Consider the following 15,233-nt stretch of genomic DNA (forward strand, 5'->3'; position numbering starts at 1 on the left):
CCGGGGGCGCATGCGCAGAACGCAGCTGACCTCCACCCCGACTTTGGGGCTAATCAGACACTGGGCCCGCTGGGGCCAATCAGACACTGGGCCCGCTGGGGCCAATAAGACACTGGGCCCGCTGGGGCCAATCAGACACTCAGCCCGCTGGGACCAATCAGACACTTGACCCGCTGGGGCCAATCAGACACTCAGCCCGCTGGGGCCAATCAGACACTCGACCTGCTGGGGCCAATCAGACACTCAGCCCGCTGGGGCCAATCAGACACTCAGCCCGCTGGGGCCAATCAGACACTCGACCCGCTGGGGCCAATCAGACACTCGACCCGCTGGGGCCAATCAGAAACTCGACCCACTCGGGCCAATCAGACACTCGGCCCGCTGGGGCCAATCAGACACTGGGCCCGCTGGGGCCAATCAGACACTCGACCCACGAGGGCCAATCAGACACTCGACCCGCTGGGGCCAATGAGAAACTCGACCCGCTGGGGCCAATCAGACACTCGACCCGCTGGGGCCAATCAGACACTCGACCTGCTGGGGCCAATCAGACACTCGACCCGCTGGGGCCAATCAGACACTCAACCCGCTGGGGGCACCGACCTCCTCCCCCCCCCTTCCCTGACCTTGGGCCACCCTCGGCTAACCTCCCTTTATCCGGCAAAATCCCTCATTCGGCACAGGTCAGGTCCCCAAGGTGCCAGTTAAGGGAGGTGCAACCTGTATTTGCTTCATGGGTTCTTTGCTTAAGAATTCAGAGCAACACATTTGCTGTTAGCAAATTATTAGCAAAGGTTTAACCACCAAACTGAACACGACCACTTCATCCACCAGGCTCACAACCGCGCGCCTCATCGTGGGGAAGCTGAACTCAAACTGTCCAGGGTTTTATTGAGCCTTGTGAACATCAAGTGACTGAGCCGCTTACAATGCAACAACGCCACAAGTCAGTGAGCATGCTCACTGGTGCATACGTTACAACAAGGAAATATTGCAAGGGTATGGGGAACGAGCAGGGGGGAGTGGGACAAATTGGAGAGCTTCTTTCAAAGAGCCAGCACAGGCACGACGGGCTGAATGGCCTCCTTCTGTGCGGTAAGATTTCAAGAGCTGGGAGTCACCAATATGTGGGATGGACTCCAGATTAGAAACATAGAAACATAGAAAATAGGTGCAGGAGTAGGCCACTTAGTCCTTCGAGCCTGCACCGCCATTCAATATGATCATGGCTGATCATTCATCTCAGTACCCCATTCCTGCTTTCTCTCCATATCCCTTGATCCCTTTAGCCGTAAGAGCCACATCTAACTCCCTTTTGAATATATCTAACGAACTGGCCTCAACAACTTTCTGTGGTAGAGAATTCCACAGGTTCACAATTCTCTGAGTGAAGAAGTTTTTCCTCATCTCGGTCCTAAATGGCTTACCCCTTATCCTTAGACTGTGACCCCTGGTTCTGGACTTCCCCAACATCGGGAACATTCTTCCTGCATCTAACCTGTCCAGTCCCGTCAGAATTTTACATGTTTCTATGAGATCCCCTCTCATCCTTCTAAACTCCAGTGAATACAGGCCCAGTCGATCCAGTCTCTCCTCATATGTCAGTCCGGCCATCCCGGGAATCAGTCTGGTGAACCTTCGCTGCACTCACTCAATAGCAAGAACGTCCTTCCTCAGTGGAGGAGGCAAGAAGTCTGGAATCATACAGCACAGTGGGATTAGGCGAGAGAGCTCTTGGTCGGCCGGCGCGGACACAATTGGCCGAAATGGCCTCCTTCCGTGCTGAAAATTTCTCTGATTCTCTGAGCACCAAAAGAGACCATTCGGCCCATCGTGCCAGTGCTGGCTCTTTGGAACAGCGATCCAATCTTGGGCCAATATTTATCCCTCAACCAACATCACTAAAAAAAAAACAGATGATCTGGGTCATTATCACATTGCTGTGTGTGGGAGCTTGCTGTGCGCAAATTGGCTGCTGTGTTTCCCACATTACAACAGTGAGTACCCTCCAAAAGTACTTTGTTGACCGTAACGCGCTTTGAGACGTCTTGTGGTCGTGAAAGGCGCTTTATAAATGCAAGTCTTTCTTTCTTTCAGTAACACATTGCTGTTTGTGGGAGCTTGCTGTGCACAAATTGGCTGCCGCGTTTGCTACATATCAAAATGTTTCGGACGACCTGATGTTGTGTAAGGTGCTATAGAAATGAATCCCTTCCTTTCCTGAGTAGTCTTCTCAATCGACCAGCAGAAGCCAAGGATCGGAATAGTCCGAGACAGTCTGGGACAACTGATCCATTGGGGGTACAATGATCAAGAGAGACTGAACAGGCCTCTAGAAAATTGAAGGCTGAGGGGTGACCTAATAGAGGTCTTTAAAATGATGGAAAGGTTTGATAGGGTAGACGTAGAGAAGATGTCTCCACTTGTGGGGGAGACCAGAACTAGGGGCCATCAGTATAAGACAGTCACTAATAAACCCAATGGGGAATTCAGGAGAAACTACTTTACCCAGAGAGCGGTGAGAATGTGGAACTCGCTGCCACAGGGAGGGGTTGAGGCGAATAGTATCGTTGCATTTAAGGGGAAGCTGGATAAACACATGAGGGGGAAAGGAATAGAAGGATATGGTGATGGGGGTGAGATGAAGAGGGGTGGGAGGGGGCTGGTGTGGAGCATAAACACCGGCACGGACCCGATGGGCCAAATGGCCTGTTTCTGAGCTGTAAAATTCTCTGTAATTCTGTGATTGACTGAGAGAGGTGGAGACTCTGATACGTTTTGCGGCTATGGTCAACCAGCGATTAATAAGAACATAAGAAATAGGAACAGGAGTAGCCAATACGGCCCCTCGAGCCTGCCCCGTCATTCAATACCATCATGGCTGATCTGATCATGGACTCAGGTCCACTTCCCTGACCGCTCCCCATAACCCCTTATTCCCTTATCGGTTAAGAAACTGTCTATCTCTGTCTTAAATTTATTCAATGTCCCGGCTTCCACAGCTCTCTGAGGCAGCGAATTCCACAGATTTACAACATTCTGAGAGAAGAAATTTCTCCTCATCTCATTTTTAACTGGGTGGCCCCTTATTCTAAGATCATGCCCCCTAGTTCTAGTCTCCCCCCATCAGTGGAAACATCCTCTCTGCATCCACCTTGTCAAGCCCCCTCATAATCTTATACGTTTCAATAAGATCACCTCGCATTCTTCTGAAGTCCAATGAGTAGAGCCCCAACCTACTCAACCTTTCCTCATAAGTCAACCCCCTCATCTCCGGAATCAACCGAGTGAACCTTCTCTGAACTGCCTCCAAAGCAAGTATATCCTTTTGTAAATATGGAAACCAAAACTGCACGCAGTACTCCAGGTGTGGCCTCACCAATACCCTGTATAACTGTAGCAAGACTTCCCTGCTTTTATACTCCATCCCCTTTGCAATAAAGGCCAAGATTCCATTGGCCTTCCTGATCACTTACTGTACCTGCGTACTATCCTTTTGTGTTTCATGCACAAGTACCCCCAGGTCCCACTGTACTGCAGCACTTTGCAATCTTTCTCCATTTAAATAATAACTTGCTCTTTGATTTTTTTTCTGCCAAAGTGCATGACCTCACACTTTCCCACATTATACTCCATCTGCCAAATTTTTGCCCACTCACTTACCCTGTCTATGTCCTTTTGCATATGTCCACCTCACACATTGCTTTTCCTCCCAGCTTTGTATCGTCAGCAAACTTGGCTACATTACACTCGGTCCCTTCTTCCAAGTCGTTAATATAGATTGTAAATAGTTGGGGTCCCAGCACTGATCCCTGTGGCACCCCACTAGTTACTGTTTGCCAACCAGAGAATGAACCATTTATCCCGACTCTCTGTTCTCTGTTAGTTAGCCAATCCTCTATCCATGCTAATATATTACCCCCAACCCCATGAACTTTTATCTTGTGCAGTAACCTTTTATGTGACACCGTGTCAAATGCCTTCTGGAAGTCCAGAAAGATGCACAATTTATGGCCTCTTACCTGCAGGAGGAACCTCCGAGGGCTGGGTGGGTTCCCGAGGCCTCAAGTCGCTCAGTTGGGCTCGGGCTTGCCGCAGCTCCTCTGCCAGGCCTAGGCACTGGTCCCGCTCGCCGCGGGAGCCTGGCACCGGCCTGTCCGGCCTCTCCTCCAGCGCCCCGAGCCTGTTGTGTAGGCCCAGCACCAGCAGGAACACCTCCTGCAGCCTCTTGGCCGTGCCCTCGTGCCTGAGCTCCCACAGCTTGGCCAGGCGGGCGGCCGCCGGATCCGCGGGGCAGGCCAGGCCGCGGTGGGCCAGGGCCCGGCCTAGCTCGGAGCGCAAGGCCTCCACCTGGCCGGCCAGCGTCTCCTCGACGGCGTGCAGCAGCATGCTCTGCCGCATCTGCGAGTCCTCCAGCATCACAAAGGTCTTGTCCCACTGAGAGAGGTCCTTACGGCAGGTGCAGGTCTCATCTGTGTGCGGGAGGCCAGAGAAACAGGGCCGTAAAACAGGAGCTCGGAGCCGCCACAACAACACCGCCACTTCACCCCGAGGACCGGCTCCGAATCCAGGCCCAACGCAAGACAGCTTTCTCACCCCTCGCTCTCTTTCCCTTGTACAAAAGAATAGGAGCAGGAGTCGGCCATTCGGCCCCTCGAGCCTGCTCCGCCATTCAATAAGATCATGGCTGATCCGTTCTTGGGCTCAGCTCCACTTCCCCGCCCGCTCCCCATTGGAGTTCAGAAGAATGAGAGGTGATCTTATCGAAACGTATAAGATTATGAGGGGCCTTGACAAGGTGGATGCAGAGAGGATGTTTCCACTGATGGGGGGGAGACTAGAACCAGAGGGCACGATCTTAGAATAAGGGGCCGCCCATTTAAAACTGAGATGAGGAGGAATTTCTTCTCTCAGAGGGTTGTAAATCTGTGGAATTCGCTGCCTCAGAGAGCTGTGGAGACTGGGTCATTGAATAAATTTAAGACAGAGATAGACAGTTTCTTAACTGATAAGGGAATAAGGGGTTATGGGGAGCGGGCGGGGAAGTGGAGCTGAGTCCGTGATCAGATCAGCCATGATGGTATTAAATGGCGGAGCAGGCTCGAGGGGCCAAATAGCCGACTCCTGCTCCTATTTCTTATGTTCTTATAACCTTTGACTCCCATTTCGATCAAAAATCTATCTCCACCTTAAATATATTCAATGATCCAGCCTCCACAGCTCTGTGGGGCAGAGAATTCCACAGGTTCACGACCCTCTGAGAGAATAACTTCTTCCTCATCTCTGAGGACAGGCTCTGAATCCAGGCTCAACGCAAGGCAGGTGTCTCACCCCTCTCTGCCTCTCATTCCCTCTCACTCTCTTTCCCTCGTACACAAGAACATAAGAATTAGGAGCGGGAGTCGGCCATTCGGCCCCTCGAGCCTGCTCCGCCATTTAATACGATCATGGCTGATCTTCGACCTCAACTCCACTTTCCCGCCCGATCCCCATATCTCTCGATCCTCTTAATATCCAAAAATCTATTGATCTCAGCCTTGAATATACTCAACGACTGAGCCTCCACAGCCCTCTGGGGTAGAGAATTCCAAAGATTCACCACCCTCTGAGTGAAGAAGTTTCTCCTCATCTCCGTCCTAAATGGCCGACCCCTTATCCTGAGACTGTGACCCCTGGTTCTAGACTCCCCAGCCCGGGGGGAAACATCCTCCCTGCATCTACCCTGTCGAGCCCTGTAAGAATTTTGTACCTTTCAATGAGATCACCTCTCATTCTTCTAAACTCTAGAGAATATCGGCCTAGTCTGCTCAATCTCTCCTCATAGGACAATCCCCCCATCCCAGGAATCAGTCTGGTGAACCTTCGCTGCACTCCCTCTATGGCAAGTATATCCATAAAGGTAAGGTGGGGTTGGGGTGGGGCAGAGCTGGGCTGGGCAGGGTTGGTCTGGGTGGGGCAGGGCTGGGCAGGATGGGTTGGACCGCTCATGGACCTACCACATCTGGGCTGATGTGTGAACGTCCCTCTCCGCCCGTGTGCGCATTGAGTCGCTGGCCCGGAGGGGCAAGAGCAAAGGCACAGCTCAAGCTCCCCTCCCCCCCCCACTTCGTTGACCGGGGGAGGGGTTGGATCAGCCCGCCCGCGATAATCGAACTGTCAATGCATATCTTTTCCGCATGCAGCAACCAATTCACTAGTACTAGCTCTCACTGTAAACGATCACGCCATTCGAAGAGGCAATCAGATACCCACATTTGTATCATGGGGGCACTATTTTGTGAATGGGAAACAGAAATCTTCACCCTGCTGAATTAACAGTCTCTGAGATCAGATGGTGATCACAGTTACTCCCCTGCTTCCCCAACTCTCTCTCTTTCTACCCATGACCTTCTTTCTCTCCCTCTCCCCCTCTATTTCTTCTCTCTCTCCCTCTCTCTCTAAGCCCTCCCCTCCCCCTCACGCTCTCTCTCTCCCCTCCCATCTCACTCTCTCCCTCGCTCGCTCAGTCACTGCTCCTTTGATCATTCTTCTCTCTCGTTCCCTCGAAAGCACCCACACCCTGCCGAATAAACAGTGACTCTGTACAGTTAGTGAGTGACCCTTACCCTGCTGAATAAACAGTGACTCTGTAGTTACAGTGAGTGACCCTTACCCTGCTGAATAAACAGTGACTCTGTACAGTTAGTGAGTGACCCTTACCCTGCTGAATAAACAGTGACTGTACAGTTAGTGAGTGACCCTTACCCTGCTGAATAAACAGTGACTCTGTACAGTTACAGTGAGTGACCCTTACCCTGCTGAATAAACAGTGACTCTGTACAGTTAGTGAGTGACCCTTACCCTGCTGAATAAACAGTGACTCTGTACAGTTACAGTGAGTGACCCTTACCCTGCTGAATAAACAGTGACTCTGTACAGTTACAGTGAGTGACCCTTACCCTGCTGAATAAACAGTGACTCTGTACAGTTACAGTGAGTGACCCTTACCCTGCTGAATAAACAGTGACTCTGTACAGTTACAGTGAGTGACCCTTACCTTGCTGAATAAACAGTGACTCTGTACAGTTACAGTGAGTGACCCTTACCCTGCTGAATAAACAGTGACTCTGTACAGTTAGTGAGTGACCTTTACCCTGCTGAATAAACAGTCTCTGTACAATTACAGTGAGTGACCCTTAACCTGCTGAATAAACAGTGACTCTGTACAGTTAGTGAGTGACCCTTACCCTGCTGAATAAACAGTGACTCTGTAGTTACAGTGAGTGACCCTTACCCTGCTGAATAAACAGTGACTCTGTACAGTTAGTGAGTGACCCTTACCCTGCTGAATAAACAGTGACTCTGTACAGTTAGTGAGTGACCCTTACCCTGCTGAATAACATTGACTCTGTACAGTTAGTGAGTGACCCTTACCCTGCTGAATAAACAGTGACTCTGTAGTTACAGTGAGTGACCCTTACCCTGCTGAATAAACAGTGACTCTGTACAGTTAGTGAGTGACCCTTACCCTGCTGAATAAACAGTGACTCTGTACAGTTACAGTGAGTGACCCTTACCCTGCTGAATAACATTGACTCTGTACAGTTAGTGAGTGACCCTTACCCTGCTGAATAAACAGTGACTCTGTACAGTTAGTGAGTGACCCTTACCCTGCTGAATAAACAGTGACTCTGTACAGTTAGTGAGTGACCCTTACCCTGCTGAATAAACAGTGACTCTGTACAGTTACAGTGAGTGACCCTTACCCTGCTGAATAACATTGACTCTGTACAGTTAGTGAGTGACCCTTACCCTGCTGAATAAACAGTGACTCTGTACAGTTAGTGAGTGACCCTTACCCTGCTGAATAAACAGTGACTCTGTACAATTAGTGAGTGACCCTTACCCTGCTGAATAAACATCACTGAGATTGGATCAGCAACCAGTTTCTCCCCTCTCTCCCCATCTCTCTAACCATATCCTCCATTCTCCACCTTTCTCCCTCTCTCTCCCCTCCCTTTCTCTCGCCCCCCCTCGCCTCCCCCCATCTCCCTCCTTCTCTCAGAGTCACTGCTCCCCGGGACTTTCCCCAGAACCACAAACCCGCTCCCGCCGAGCCACGAGACATTCCCCTCCCCGCCTCCTCTGTGCTGAAAATCACACCACCGCCCCTCACTTGAACTCCGTCACTTCCAGCAGCCCAGAGCCGAGACCTCCTCCCCGCCCCTCTGCGCAGCACCCCCCCACCTCACCTCATCCTCCCCATCGAAAACTGGAGTGTGGCGTCACCTCCCCACGGATCCATCCCCACCCAGCGCCGAATCACCGTTGCTCTCCTCCTGGGTCAGAAGGTTGTGGGTTCCAGTCCCACTCCAGGGACTTGAGCACAAAAAAAATCTAGGCTGACACTCCCAGTGCAGTGCTGAGGGAGCGCCGCACTGTCGGAGGGGCAGTGCTGAGGGAGCGCCGCACTGTCGGAGGGGCAGTGCTGAGGGAGCGCCGCACTGTCGGAGGGGCAGTGCTGAGGGAGCGCCGCACTGTCGGAGGGGCAGTGCTGAGGGAGCGCCGCACTGTCGGAGGGGCAGTGCTGAGGGAGCGCCGCACTGTCGGAGGGGCAGTACTGAGGGAGCGCCGCACTGTCGGAGGGGCAGTACTGAAGGAGTGCTGCACTGTCGGAGGGGCAGTACCGAGGGAGTGCCGCACTGTCGGTGGGGCAGTGCTGAGGGAGCGCTGCACTGTCGGAGGGGCAGTGCTGAGGGAGCGCCGCACTGTCGGGGGGGCAGTAATGAGGGAGCGCCGCACTGTCGGAGGTGCAGTGCTGAGGGAGCGCCGCACTGTCGGGGGGGCAGTAATGAGGGAGCGCCGCACTGTCGGAGGGGCAGTGCTGAGGGAGCGCCGCACTGTCGGGGGGGCAGTAATGAGGGAGCGCCGCACTGTCGGAGGGGCAGTGCTGAGGGAGCGCCGCACTGTCGGAGGGGCAGTGCTGAGGGAGCGCCGCACTGTCGGAGGGGCAGTGCTGAGGGAGTGCTGCACTGTCGGAGGGGCAGTGCTGAGGGAGCACCGCACTGTCGGAGGGGCAGTGCTGAGGGAGCGCCGCACTGTCGGAGGGGCAGTGCTGAGGGAGCGCCGCACTGTTGGAGGGGCAGTGCTGAGGGAGTGCCGCACTGTCGGAGGGGCAGTACTGAGGGAGTGCTGCACTGTCGGAGGGGCAGTACTGAGGGAGCACCACACTGTCGGAAGAGCAGTACTGAGGGAGTGCCGCACTGTCGGAGGGGCAGTGCTGAGGGAGCGCCGCACTGTCGGAGGGGCAGTGCTGAGGGAGCGCCGCAATCGCAATGTCGGAGGGGCAGTGCTGAGGGAGCGCCGCACTGTCGGAGGCGCCGCACTGTCGGAGGGGCGGTGCTGAGGGAGCGCCGCACTGTCGGAGGGACAGTGCTGAGGGAGCACCGCAATGTCGGAGGGGCAGTGCTGAGGGAGCGCCGCACTGTCGGAGGGGCAGTGCTGCGGGAGCGCCGCACTGTCGGAGGGGCAGTGCTGAGGGAGCGCCGCACTGTCGGAGGGGCAGTGCTGAGGGAGCGCCGCACTGTCGGAGGGGCAGTGCTGAGGGAGCGCCGCACTGTCGGAGGGGCGGTGCTGAGGGAGCGCCGCACTGTCGGAGGGGCGGTGCTGAGGGAGCGCCGCACTGTCGGAGGGGCAGTACTGAGGGAGCGCTGCACTGTCGGAGGGGCAGCACTGAGGGAGTGCTGCACTGTCGGAGGGGCGGTACTGAGGGAGCGCCGCACTGTCGGAGGAGCAGTACTGAGGGAGCGCCGCACTGTCGGAGAGCCAGTACTGAGGGAGCGCCGCACTGTCGGAGGAGCAGTACTGAGGGAGCGCCGCACTGTCGGAGAGCCAGTACTGAGGGAGCACCGCACTGTCGGAGAGCCAGTACTGAGGGAGCGCCGCACTGTCGGAGAGCCAGTACTGAGGGAGCGCCGCACTGTCGGAGGGGCCATCTTTCGAATGAGATGTTAAACCGAGGCCCCGTCTGCTCGCTAACGTAAATGCTCCCATGCGCTATTTCGAAGAAGAGCAGGGGGAGTTCTCCCCGGTGTCCTGGGGCCAATATTTAGCCCTCAATCAACTTAAACAAAAAAAAAACATTATTTGGATCATTATCACATTGACGTCGGTGGGATCTTGCTGTGCGCATATTGGCTGCCGCGTTTCGCTACATTACAACAGTGACTGCACTCCAAAAAGTACTTCATTGGCTGTAAAGCGCTTGGAGAAGCCCGGTGGTCGTGAAAGGCGCTATATAAATGCAAGTCTTTTTTTTCCTGCTCCCCGACGACCCCTGACCCCCGAATGTGGCCCCTCCACCCCCCCCCAAGGGATCCCTCCCGCGCCAAGCCGCACTCACCTTCCTCCTCGCGGCTGTCTTCGAACGAGTCCGGGTAGAGCAGGAAGTTATCGTCGGCGCTCAAGGAAAACGCGGCCACCAACAGGAATGGCGAGGCGAGGAGGAGAAGGAGGAGGAGGAGGCCAGCCATGGTAGACCGGAGGTTTCGTTTGGGGGCAAGCCCGGGGCTTGCGTAAGCAGCAGCAGCAGCAGTGGCGATGTTGGCAGCCTGCTCCCCCTTCTCTCTCGGCGACTGGAGAGTTCACAGACTGAGCAGTCTGCTGCCGTCCCGTCACATTATAAAGCCTGGCTCTGACACCCGCAGCCCCTCCTCACCCTAACACAGTATAAAAAGTAACACAAGAAGCTCTCTCTCTCTCTCTCTCTCTCTCTCCCCCCTCTGGGAGCGAATGAGTGGCTGCTCTCGCAGCAAAAGAAATATTCTGCCACGCCTCTGTGTTCCCCCCTGAGCTTAGCTGCTTGCTTTCAACCCCCCCCCCCCACCCCCATCACATCAAATCCTCTTACTCCCAGCCTCCTTCCCACTCTCTACGCCAATAATATCACTAAAACCACTTACGCTAACGTTACAGCACCAACGTCAGCGTCCCTCGACCAGGCCAACATCGCCAGCATCGAAGCACTGACCACACTCGACCAGCTCCGTTGGGCGGGCCACATTGTCCGCCATGCCCCGACACGAGACTCCCAAAGCAAGCGCTCTACGCGGAACTCCTGCGCGGCAAACGAGCCAAAGGTGGGCAGAGGAAACGTTACAGGGACACCCTCAAAGCCTCCCTGATAAAGTGCAACATCCCCACCGACACCTGGGAGTCCCTGGCCAAAGACCAGTCCGTCCTAAGTGGAGGAAGTGCATCCGGGAGGGCGCTGAGCACCTCGAGTCTCGTCGCCGAGAGCGTGCAGAAAGCAAGCACAGGCAGCGGAAGGAGCGTGCAGCAAACCATAAGAACATAAGAATTAGGAACAGGAGTAGGCCATCTAGCCCCTCGAGCCTGCTCCGCCACTCAACAAGATCATGGCTGATCTGGTCGTGGACTCAGCTCCACTTACCCGCCCTCTCCCCGTAACCCTTAATTCCCTTATTGGTTAAAAATCTATCTATTTGTGACTTGAACACATTCAATGAGCTAGCCTCATCTGCTTCCTTGGGCAGAGAATTCCACAGATTCACAACCCTCTGGGAGAAGAAATTCCTTCTCAACTTGGTTTTAAATTGGCTCCCCCGTATTTTGAGGCTGTGCCCCCTAGTTCTAGTCTCCCCCACCAGTGGAAACAACCTCTCTGCCTCTATCTTGTCTATCCCTTTCATTATTTTAAATGTTTCTATAAGATCACCCCTCATCCTTCTGAACTCCAACGAGTAAAGACCCAGTCTACTCAATCTATCATCATAAGGTAACCCCCTCATTTCTGGAATCAGCCTAGTGAATCGTCTCTGTACCCCCTCCAAAGCTATATCCTTCCTTAAGTAACCAGTCCCACCCACCCTTTCCCTCAACCATTGTCTGTCCCACCTGTGACAGGGACTGTGGCTCTCGTACTGGACTGTTCAGCCACCTTCAGACTCATTTTAAGAGTGGAAGCAAGTCTTCCTCGATTCCGAGGAACTGCCTTTGATGATGATATAAGGCACGACATTGTGAAGGAGGCTGATGGAAAGCTGGCCTTTACATCTGGTGTTAGCCATGGCTTAGTGGGTCACACACTCTCTCTCGCTTCTGAGTCAGAAGGTTGTGGGTTCGAGTCCCACTCCAGGAACTTGAGCACATAAATCCAGGCCGACGCTCCCAGTGCAGTGCTGGGGGAGCTCTGCACTGTCGGAGGTGCCGTCTTTCGGAGGAGACCTTGAAACGCGGGCCCCTCTGCCCTCTCAGGAGGATGTAAAAGATCCCACGGTTGCTATTTCAGAGCAGGGGAATTCACCTGGGGCCAATATTTATTGCTCAATCCACATCACTAAGAAGAAACAGATTATCTGGCTCATTATCATGGTGCTGTTTGTGGGAGCTCGCTGTGCGCAATTTGGCTGCCGCGTTTCCCACAGTGACTACAGTTCAAAAAAGGTGTTTCATTGGCTGTAAAGCGCGCGGGAGCAGGTCTGAGATGGGACATGTGTAGGGGAAGGGGGCACCATGTTGGCACATTGGTGGTCAACGGAATGATATGAAGCCACAGCCACACGGTGGGCACAGCAAAAATGCCACATCTCCTTCCCCTCACCCACCCCCCCCCCAAAAAATGTTTGGGCCAACATTTTATATTAAGAAGGCCTCCGCTGGAGCCTTGTGATTGTGGGCAGTCCTGGGCCCCCGCACTTCAGGAGAGATGGAAAGGGTACAGAGGATGTTTACCCAGAATATTTGTTGTTTACATTGGTTCCTGGGATGTGGGCGTCGCTGGCAAGGCTGGCATTTATTGCCCGTCCCTAATTGCCCCTTGAGAAGGTGGTGGTGAGCCGCCTTCTTGAACCGCTGCAGTCCCGTGTGGTGAAGGTGCTCCCACACAGCGCTGACTTTCTCGCAGCAGTTTGGTACAACTGAGTGTCTCGCTGGGCCATTTCAGAGGGGCAGTTACGAGTCAACCACCTTGCTGTGGGTCTGGAGTCACGTATCGGCCCAGACCGGGTAAGGACGGCAGATTTCCTTCCCGAAAGGGGCATTAGTGAACCAGGTGGGTTTTCATCATCATCATAGGCAGTCCCTCGGGATCGAGGAAAGACTTGCTTCCACTCTTAAAGTGAGTCCTTAGCTGGCTGAACAGTCCAATTCGAGAGCCACAGTCCCTGTCACAGGTGGGACAGACAGTGGTTGAGGGAAGGGGTGGGTGGGACTGGTTTGCCGCACGCTCCTTCCGCTGCCTGTGCTTGCTTTCTGCGTGCTCTCGGCAACGAGACTCGAGGTGCTCAGCGTCCTCCCGGATGCTCTTCCTCCACTTAGGATGGACTGGTCTTTGGCCAGGGACTCCCAGGTGTCGGTGGGGATGTTGCACTTTATCAGGGAGGCTTTGAGGGTGTCCTTGAAACGTTTTCTCTGCCCACCTGGGGCTTGCTTGCCATGAAGGAGTTCCGAGTAGAGCACTTGCTTTGGGAGTCTCGTGTCGGGCATGCGGACAATGTGACCTGCCCAGCGGAGCTGGTCGAGTGTGGTCAGTGCTTCGATGCTGGGGATGTTGGCCTGGTCGAGGACGCTAACGTTGGTGCGTCTGTCCTCCCAGGGGATTTGCAGGATCTTGCGGAGACATCGTTGGTGGTATTTCTCCAGCGACTTGAGGTGTCTACCGTACATGGTCCATGTCTCTGAGCCATACAGGAGGGCGGGTATCACTACAGCCCTGTAGACCATGAGCTTGGTTTTATACGATAGTTCAATGATCACCATTAGCGATACTAGTTTTTAAAAATTCAATTAACTGAATTTAAATTCCCGCAGCTGCCGTGGTGGGATTTGAACTCATGTCTCTGAATCATTCGCCCAGGCCTCTGGAGGACGAGTCCGGTAACATAACCACTATTCCCTCTGACGTGTGGGTCAAGACCCAGAAGTTACAGATTCAGAGGAGAGAGGAGGAAGATTCTTTTCACTCAGAGAGCTGTCGGGATCTGGAATTATTTTAAAAGGGAGTTCGCCAGGTAGAATCATAGATAAATTCTGACACAGGAGGAGGCCATTCGGCCCATCGTGTCCGTGCTGGTCGGGAAAGCATTAATCAACCTAATCCCACTTTCCCGCTCTCGGTCCGTAGCCCTGCAGGTTACTGCACTTCAGGTGCACATCCAAGTACTTTTTAAATGTGGTGAGGGTTTCTGCCTCTACCACCCTTTCAGGCAGTGAGTTCCAGACCCCCACCGCCCTCAGGGTGAAGACATTTCCCCTCAAATCCCCTCTAAACCTCCCCCCAATTACTTTAAATCTATGAAGGTACTTGAGGATGAGGAGTTTACAGGGTTCCGGGCAAGAAGCAGGGGCTGTGGGACTGAGCACCACTGCTCTTTCCGAGAACCAGCACAGGCATGATGGGCCGAATGGCCTCCCTCTGTGGTGTAAGATTCTATAAGAACATAAGAAATAGGAGCAGGAGTCAGCCATTCTGCCCCTCGAGCCTGCTCCGCCATTCAATAAGATCATGGTTGATCCGATCATGGACTCAGCTCCACTTCCCCGCCCGCTCCCCATAACCCTTCACTCCCTTATCGCTCAAAAATCTGTCTATCTCCGCCTTAAATATATTCAGTGACCCAGCCTCCACAGCTCTCTGGAGCAGAGAATTCCACAGATTTACAACCCTCTGAGAAGAAATTCCTCCTCATCTCAGTTTTAAATGGGCGGCCCCTTATTCTGAGACAATGTCCCCTAGTTCTAGTCTCCCCTATGAGTGGAAATATCCGCTCTGCATCCACCTTGTCGAGCCCCCTCGTTATTTTATATGTTTCAATAAGATCACATCTCATTCTTCTGAACTCCAATGTGTATAGGCCCAACCTGCTCAATTTATCTTCATAAGACTACCCCCTCATCTCCGGAATCAACCTAGTGAACCTTCTCTGAACAGCCTCCAATGCAAGTATATCCTTCCTTAAATACGGAAACCAAAACTGCACGCAGTACTCCAGGTGTGGCCTCACCAATACGCTGTACAGTTGTAGCAGGACTTCTCTGCTTTTATACTCTATCCCCCTTGCAATAAAGGCCAACATTCCATTGGCCGTCCTGATCACTTGCTGTACCTGCATACTAACTTTTTGTGTTTCATGCACAAGGACCCCCAGGTTCCTCTGTACTGCAGTATTTTGCAATTCTTCTCCATTTAAATAATAATTTTATTTTCTATTTTTTCTGCCAAAGTGCATGACCTC

The 15,233-nt window shown here is 53.5% G+C and overlaps 1 protein-coding gene across 1 annotated transcript in view; it reads right to left on the reverse strand.

Moving 5' to 3' along the window:
- The window catches only part of LOC139232646 (pentraxin-related protein PTX3-like), a 33,328-nt gene extending 22,709 nt beyond the window's left edge, over positions 1-10,619 (reverse strand). The window contains exons 1-2 of the mRNA XM_070863095.1: positions 10,382-10,619; positions 4,023-4,472 (exon numbers count right to left, since the gene is read on the reverse strand). Of these exons, the coding sequence (XP_070719196.1) occupies positions 4,023-4,472; positions 10,382-10,511 (580 nt within the window). The 5' untranslated portion in view covers positions 10,512-10,619. The remainder of the gene's footprint in view (positions 1-4,022; positions 4,473-10,381) is intronic.
- Between the last annotated feature and the right edge of the window lie 4,614 nt (positions 10,620-15,233).

This window comes from Pristiophorus japonicus, chromosome 20 (assembly GCF_044704955.1).
Source record: "Pristiophorus japonicus isolate sPriJap1 chromosome 20, sPriJap1.hap1, whole genome shotgun sequence".
Taxonomy (NCBI): domain Eukaryota; kingdom Metazoa; phylum Chordata; class Chondrichthyes; family Pristiophoridae; genus Pristiophorus; species Pristiophorus japonicus.